This window comes from Papaver somniferum, chromosome 3, assembly GCF_003573695.1.
Source record: "Papaver somniferum cultivar HN1 chromosome 3, ASM357369v1, whole genome shotgun sequence".
NCBI lineage: Eukaryota > Viridiplantae > Streptophyta > Magnoliopsida > Ranunculales > Papaveraceae > Papaver > Papaver somniferum.
In genome coordinates, this window is record NC_039360.1 from 228,777,342 (window position 1) to 228,786,457 (window position 9,116).

The 9,116-nt window shown below is 34.2% G+C and overlaps 1 protein-coding gene across 1 annotated transcript; it reads right to left on the reverse strand.

The window, feature by feature from the left end:
- Positions 1–748: 748 nt before the first annotated feature.
- LOC113362231 (aldehyde oxidase GLOX1-like) lies at positions 749–2,518 on the reverse strand. The gene has a single exon (XM_026605175.1). It carries the CDS (start codon positions 2,492–2,494, stop codon positions 878–880), a length of 1,617 nt encoding a protein of 538 aa, XP_026460960.1. The 5' UTR covers positions 2,495–2,518; the 3' UTR covers positions 749–877.
- Positions 2,519–9,116: the final 6,598 nt, after the last annotated feature.

Sequence of the window (9,116 nt, forward strand, 5' to 3'; positions counted from 1 at the left end):
AGAAATGGTTTGTTTACCGAAATAACTATGATAACTAGATTAATGATCTAGAATTTGAGATTAAAGATTTTGATCAAAGAAAAAAATGTTAAGTATTTGTGGTCGAGAAGGGTGTAAGTATTATTGTGAATTTTCGTGCATGGTTTTAATTATTGTATATGTTGCATTTGTTTGTTTATTTTCGATGCACTCTATTATTTTTGGAAACTTCCTACTGGGCTGTGGTTGCTCACCCCTTTTCCTCCTTTTTCCACAGAAAATGAAGAAAGACTAGGTGTAAAACAAATAATTATACATCGGGGAATTTGGATATTGCGTTTTGAGTTAAATCGAGGTGTTGATTTGTTTTGATTTATTCTTTTGATTATGTAATTGTTATTTTACAATTTATAATTCTAAAAGTAATATTACATTTCATCTAGTAAAATTAATTGAGCTTGAATTATCGATGTTATTTATTAAAATCTTTTAAAACGAAAAGTCTGATCTTACACGAGTGATGGTCCGGATATTTGGACTTGTTAGCCGGATCGAACCCGATCCACAAGATCAAATCCGTGTCTGTTAGAAGTCCGAAAATCCGGATTGTCACATCGAACATGTCGAAGCATATCTCATTCTTTGAGCAGCACCTTCATCTCGTCCTGTAAAACCATTTCTTTGAAGTTATTTAAAAAGAAAAAGATTTGAAAACACATCTCCATGGAAAAAAATAAAATAACCGGCATAAACAATAAAAATTTGAACGAATGAAACACAGCACCATTTCTTTGTTTACAACTTTTACAAATATTTTTTTTTTACAGCATTCTGTAAAAATGAGCAACAATATTCGAAAATTGAAAACCAAGCTAGCAATCTTTCACACTTGAAAGTATTAGCTGATATGCGTCCATTTCCCCCTACTAGGAATCCCATTCTGCACCACAAAAAGAAGATAATAGCCGGGTGGTGCAATATTAGAGGTTTCCGGAGCTAAACAGTCAATGATATAATAACTGCTGGTGACTTGACGTAATTGATTGGTTTTCAGAACCAGCATCCTTTGATTCATGGAGAAAGAATGTGTGTTGAATGATGGCGCAATCATCGTCACAGAAACGTTATCTAACGTTTCGTTCCTTTTCGGGACAAAACCAATGGAAATTGCTTGCTTATAAGATAGTTCAGTTCCGGGTTTCACCCAACTGATTTGCGGTCGAGAACCGCTACTTAAGTAAGGTGGAGAAAAAACCTCAACACTCAAGTCAGTAGGGAACATCTCGGTGAAGTTGTAATTAGAATTAGGATTACTCCCACCGACTAATACTCTACCATCAGCAATCAAAATAGCAGTTGAATGATACATTCGAGGAGTCGTTGATGCTTCCATAATCTCATATTTACTCGATTCCGGTTGGTAAAGTACGGGGGTCAGAACCGGTTCCCTACCTAAATACCAGCCAGCTGCGCCTTTTTTCGCACCATTTATGATTAAGACATCTCCTGTTGGTAACAAGAGCATGTCACCCATTACTCTTTCCATAGGCATTTCTTCCATTACCCATTGGGGTTGTTGCGCCGTGATCACTAAACGTCCGCATGATTTGGCAGCTGGTAAAAATGTCTTTCTGATCGCACTGACGTATGAAGTCGGTGGTGCCCCTCCGCAGATGAAGACTTCAGCATCTGGTGCATCAATAGTACTGTTGCTGAGACCAAGTTTCAGCGGAAGAAGTACAGATGAACCTGTGCTTGGATAATTACGTGAAACTCCACCTGGCATGGCTGGATAATCATTCCTAACAACTAGATTGTTTATATAATCAAACAAAATTGATTTAGTGTTAGCAAATATGAAGAGGTTTCCATCAGGTGTGAGATGAGTAAATGGGTATAAATTGTTCTCTACGGAATCTCTGGTTTCTCTTAGAAATGGAAGTGCAAAGACTGTGAAATCCGATGGCAATGAGCTCTTGGGGATGAACTCGTAACTAAACTGACCTCGACCACCAACGACAATGACTTTCCCATTTGGCAAAATTTGATTAGATGCGTACCATCGAGGAACAACTAAACCTCTTTGATCCTCCGTCCAATCACAGTTAGCGCATGCCCGAATACTCCGAACAGCACGTTCACCGTTGTTGGATCCACCGCTTTGCAGTAGCATGCCATCAGATGCTAAAGAACCAGAAGAGCACCAAGTATCTGTAAGCACAGTAAGTGGACGGACACTTCGATCAAAAAGGTTTAATTCGACCGAGTGAGCAGTACAGTCGACTTTAGGATTAGTAGCATTGCTACATTTTTCTGCTGGTAATAAAATTCTTGACTGCCCAAAATCTGTTCTGTCGAACATAATAACTCGATCATTTGGCAACAACTGAGTATGCATTGCTGAAATTCCAATACTTTTCTTAAGTAGTTTCCAGTTACCTGTAGTAGCTGTTTCGCCTAGGTTGAAGAGAGAAAAGATTAAAGCTGAGAAAACTATAACATATTTTGCCTCCATGGTTACGTTTTTTGAAGAACTCAAACACTCTCTTTTTGTATATTTTGTTTGGGGTGAGTGTCTGAGTATTTATATATGTTCCCAGAGAATGTAATCTGCTTATGAATGTATAGGTTGATTACCTCAGAGATGCTTCCACCAACTATATAACTAATAATATTAATTGTTTCTATTCATTTTCTGGTTTATGTTCATAACTAACTCCAATTGCAGTCTTTTTCATTTCCATGCAGCTTCTCCAAGTCGAGAGACACGATTATATTTTCCTTGTGGAGCATATCTTTTAATATTGTTAATAGTATTTGCATACTGTTGATTTTCGTTTATATGTATCGTTATTCGTTGTATTTGGAGTTGATTGAAAGAATCAATCAAAAACATTAAGAAGGTATAATTGGTTGTCCTGCGTTGTTATTTTTTAAAGTCGAGCAGAAACATGCATAGAATAATTTATGTACACCGATTGCGCTGTCATTAGGATACGAATCCGATTAGAGAATCGTGGAATTTTTGTTTTGTTTTGTACGTAATCACTTAATCAGTAGTTCTTTGCCAAATAATAACCTTACAATTGACCAGAATACTGGCCAGGTTCAAATCCAACAGATTGGTTGAAGCCAAAGCCATAGAACTAGAACTAGGTGATTTATCTCCATACTAAGTCTGTTGAGGTAGAAGTTAAGCTATTTCATGAAAGTTTAAACAGCCTGATGAAATTTAGGTTTTGGTTACAATCCAAAAAAAAAGATGGATTAGATTTTCTTCACAGTTATTCCACATTTTGCAAATAGAGCCAATGGTAGGCAGGATTTTCTTTATTCTAGCACCAGTTGGCATTATAGAGTACCCAATTAAACTTGCAAGCAAATTTTTATTCTAGGAATTGTGCTTAGGTTCTACATTTTGTTCTAATCAGAACATTGGGGGTTAGCGAGTGCTTGTCTCAAACAACTTGTCATCATATAAATTAAGATTTAACACTAAAGATTCCATTCTTATTAAAAGTCCAATGACCTTGTCCTTAGTTCAATGCTTCATGGGTCGAGCCGTCGAGGGATCTCTCTAAAGGTCAATGCTTTGTCCATTTCGCACCTCCCATCTCCCGTGTGACTGTTAAGGAATATAATTGTCCATTTCGCGCCTCCCATCTTCCGTATGACTGTTAAGGAATAATTGGTTACCTTAGAAATACTTCCAACAACTACTTATAATTGTTTTTAATTATTTTCTGGTTTATGCTCTTAACTAACTTTACATGGTTGTATTATTTTTCCATTTTCATGAAGCTGATATCCAAGTTAAGAGATAGAAGGCACTTACAGCTATTTTTGTTGGCCTAAATTGAAGCATTTGGTACATAGTTAATAGCTAATGTAGCATAGGATTAGGAATATAATTCATGATCATTTTTTTTTCCTTTGGAGCATATCTTTCAAATTATTTGCATACGTATGACTTTCGTTTCGTATATATTTAATATATATTGTTCTATTCGTTGTACTTTGAGTTGATTGAATGAACAATAAGTCGGAAATAACATTAAGAACTGAGAAGGAATAATTTGGTTGTCCTATGTTATTATTTTATCGAGGCAAGAGCAGAACATGCATCGAATACTACAATATTGCTGTTAGAAACAAACCATGCAACTATTTAATTAGTTTCTTGCAGAAACCCATCCTAATTCTTGTAAACTGGTTGTTAGAGAATGGATGTATAGGGCTATAACTGGGATACGGAATTGTATTGGAGAATAGTTGAAGATTTTTTGTTTCCTGTGGAATGGCTCCCTCAATTTGTATTTCGTTATGCATGAAATATAGATGAGCTCCATAAATCAAATCATTCTGTATCTCTTGATCATGTGGCCAGCTTTTATGGTATTAATCAACATAACATTTTTGTGGTATTGACAATGTATTGAAAAAAGAGATAACTTACATAGCTTTTTTTTTTTAATAGGAAAGAAAAATTGCATTACTTAACTTTGATATGAAATACATAGTTTCTCATTTATGAGATAATTTACATAGCATGTCTACAGGTTCAAGCAATTCAAGATTAGCTAGGTAATCTAGTTCCTGAAGAATGAGTCCAATTCTTTGAACCAAATAAGGAAAATTAACTCTTGTACCCAAAATTTTTGATTCGTAAAAATCTGATTCCTTCACAATTAATAGATTGCTATTGCGCTGGTCCAACAGTCTAATGGAATCAGATTTAGGGATAAAACAAAGGTAATTAGATTACCTCAATTGATCGTTAATTTTATGGATTTCAATCCAAAAATTGGATTACCTACAACTAAATTACAAAAGTCCAACGTTAACCTTAATTAAGATCCGGATTTTTCTAACTAAGCTAGGTGTAAAAAGGAATAATTGTATGTCTTATATTATTATTTTATTAAGTCAGGAACAGACCATGCATCGAATACTTTAATGCTGTTGTTTTTACATGATTTATTAGCGGGGTGATACCAATTCAGCGATCCGACGGTCAAGATCGCTTAATAACTTTTTATCCTATATAGATTGGTATCACCCCCAAGTAATCCTCGTATCCCCTTTATAAATCTTGGTTAAACCATGCAACTATTTAACTAATTTCTTGCCAACCCATCCTGATTCTAGTAAACCGACTGTTAGAAATGAATGTATTGAACTATCACCGGGATACAAGATGCGTATTAAGGGAATCGTTGAAGATTTTTTTTGTTCAGTGCGGAATCAGTTATATAGTAGTAGTTCGTTAGGAATTATAGCTTAGCTTGGTATAAAGCCCCGTTTGAGATTGTTTTTTTCAACTAAAAGCACTTTGTAACTAACTTGTAACAAATTTTTACTGAAAATTATTTTTGGTAAAAAAAAATTAAAGTGCTTTTGGAGAAAAACACTTTCATTTTAGGTTGCTTTTAAAAGCTATTCAGCAATAACTTTTAAAAGCTGGAAAAGCATAAGTTGTGGACCTACATAATTTGATTTAATTGATTGTCAATTTTAACCTTGTTATTTTATTATATCGACAAGATTTACCCTAAAATATTGTACACTTATCATTATATTTCTAACCTTTTTTTTTTGATCGATCAAAGAGAATATATTAAGAGCACACAAGCAGGCTCTCTTCTTTCTTTCTCTCTCTTCTCCTTTCCTCTTCTCTCTAAAAAAAACTTTTAGCCTCCATTAATCTCTTGCTCAGATTTGGTCCCTTTTGGATCAGATTTGAGCAAGATTTCTTTTCTTTTTTAAGTTTTAATGGAATAAAAAAAAAAAAAATTGATGTCATTTGACATATTTCTTCATTATTTGGAGTGATTTTTCTTCGCCATTGGGGTGAGTTTATCTTTGCTTTGAGGGAGATTTATTCAAACCTTGATCGCTGGTTCGTGACTTGCTATTTTCGATTCAAGAACATCAACAATTCAACACGGTATTGCTTAGATATCATATTCAATCCAAGGGATTTGGGCCATCCGGGTTCGTTTGTATTTACAAGATTTTGGGCAAATAACTCCTTTCTTATAGGAGTATCTCTTATTGAAGAAGAAGAAAATCAGATTAAATGGTCGGAATCGATTTCGGATTATACCATCATCCTTTCCTACTACATCTACAAAAATTGGGTATCTTTACGGTATATGGCTCTTTCTCTTCGCGATTTACTTGTAATTGATATCTTCATTTGTATTAGGATTCTTATTATCTTGTATTTTGATGTTTTTGTTATTCTTGTAAGCGATCATGTAATCACATTTTGACTTGAATAAATTGAAATTGTTGATTGACAAAAACACACACACACACACACACACACACAAGCCGTGTGCAGGCACATACAACTAGAGATGAGAATAATTATTAAAAAAAATATATAATTAGATTAAAGTATATTCAAAACTAATTTTTGAAATATGTCTATTTTAGTCATTTAACTACATCACCAGCACTTTAAAATACTAGTTTACCAAACAGAATTTACATTTTGCTAATTTCACAGTGCTTTTTAAATTATAGTTTACCAAACGTCAAATGCACTAGTACAATAAGAGGTTTTAGTTACGGTTGCCCTTGTCACGGTTTTAGATAATCCCGTGACCAAAATTGAGTTCGTCTCGGGTATATAAAATTCCGGGACTATTCGTGATATCTTTGGTCCCGGCGTTAATTTTAGCCGAGACACTAGATTCGTAGATACTTTATAGACTCGGTTTTATATATATACGTGTCCCAATCATCGAATCTATAGTGTTTAAAACCGGTCAAGTCCTAACACGTGTTTATCTCTAGAGACGTGTCTTCACCTTGGTATATGATTCTGGATTTAGGATCTTGGTTTCGGTACGACCGAAATTCAGAAAAGGGGAGGAGATAAAGGTTTTAGCCTCGAAGAACAGCCGCCATTTCTAAACCTAATTTCTAGAGTTTATGTTGCCAAATTTCAATTCGAAAACAGAACCCATTCTCCCTTGTTATCAATCCCTAACTAATTTATCCATTCAACTAATTCTATCGAAGATTTTATTGATCTATGAGATCTCACGGATATTTTTCATTGGACACGGCTTACATTAAATCGTGTCTGATGCAACTGTTTAATACCCATTTCAAATTTACCGCCAATTTTAGTTTCCCACGATCAACACTACTCGACTCGCTATTTTCTCTCCATTATTTCCTTGTTTGGAACCGCAGCAGTTTTGAAGAGATTACGTGAAGCCAACTGCAAGTTGTTTTCTCTATCTGATGTTAATCGAGCAAAATCCTTCCATTTCCCTGAAACTAATATATTGAAAGGTGAAAGCGTAAACAGATGATTAGAAGGTGTTCTCTTCCTAAAATCAAAGCTTTCTCTTATATTTGTTTTGGGATCATTCTCTGAATTCGTTATCTTATACTACTCTGATCAATGGGCAATGCATACAAGGTGCTTGATGAAATGTCAAATGATGGGATACTGCCAGATTATCACACTTTCAGTATTTTAGAAAGAAAAGATTAACTGTGGTTACCAAATTTCCACGGCATAGCACAACAACGCACATTACAACACAATAGAAAAGCACTTCTCTAAAACTCACAGCAATACCATATTAGCCTTAAATCAAATCATTTTGTATCTCTTGATTATGTGGACAACTTTTATACGGTACAAAACGGCACATATTTTCTATGCATGGTAACTAAGGCCGGTTCCTATGGGCAAAGCAAACTGGCTAGTTTGCCAGTTTTCCACCTATTATGGAGCTGTCAAACAAGCAAACTGGGCTGGTTAAGTGGAAAATTTGCCACTTAGCCAGGCCAGGTCAAGTTTCCACCGAGCGGTCGAGTCTCGGCCGTTCGGTGTAGTGTAGACCTCCATGTGTAGTCTCCACCCTCTCCCGGTGTAGTTTCCACCGCTAGGTAATTTTTTAATTTTTATATTTTTCTTCTCTCATACTTTTTAGTTATTATAACAGATTTTTATTATAAAAGGGCTCAACAAAATATTTTATAATACCTAAAATCTAATAAGGACCCAAATACAAATAACTAGAATTTTTATTAACAAGGGTCTACAAAACACAATATAATATACTACATTAATAAAATTTGTCAGTTCTACCATAGTGGGGAAACTAGACATGGCATGGCAAAACAATCTTTATACCAGCTCCCATAGGAACCAGCCTAAATAAGGTTAAACAAGAAAAAATGATAAATAAAATAGAAAGGTATTAATTTTCTTCCCATTTTGTTTAGATTTCTAGTAGGAATTTCATTAAGTAATACTCAATTATTTAATAAACTCTCTTAAATAATATTTTTAGGTCGTCCCGAGTCGGGAATAACATTTCAAACTAATAATTCGCTAAAATTGTAAAAATAATAAATTTTTAATTACCTGTGTAGATCTCGTATGAAGTATAAATTAATAATTCATTATATATATCCAATATATTAGTGATTTATGAAGGCTTTTTGAAAAAAGATTCAATTGTTGTTAAAATTAACTCACATCCAATTTCATCTCTGATGTTCTTATCATCATAAGAAAATCTGGTTCTTTTTCTCATAGCTCTGCAAGAAATTATTCCATGTGATTAGCGTTTTAATAGCCTCGTTTCTTGAAGGGGTTCTGTTATAGAACTTTCATCATATTCGTCCTCGTCTTTATTAGTTCCCACAATTTATCTATAAGTTAATGGATACAGAATGATTTGATTTAACAAAGTTAAATATTATATTTAGAAAATAATTATTTAGAAATAAATTGATCCATAAGTTAATAAGATGTTAGTCAATATATAAATTATTAATTTTTCGGTTAATTAACATCTCGCTTAATTAATAAATTTTGGCGGTCCCAATAGCATTATTCTATAGAGTTTATACCGTATATAGTTTAGCCAATCGTAAAAAAATAAGAAAAGATCATCGATCAGACAAGAGTGTTTGATTGATAATAAATAGGCATTTCGCCCGTTCTCTAGTTTAGGGACTGCAGGTCAGGGTGAGTACTTGAGACCGAACCTGCGATTCGATCTTGGACATTCGTTTTTTTAAGGACCAACGGATTTTTGTGGATGCGGATGTAATTATAGGATCCAACGGATTTTGGATGCAATTCGTGGGATTTAACG

Excerpts from the sequence above, each read along its gene's own strand:
- LOC113362231 (XM_026605175.1), bottom strand. The coding sequence starts at position 2,494 with ATGGAGGCAAAATATGTTATAGTTTTCTCAGCTTTAATCTTTTCTCTC.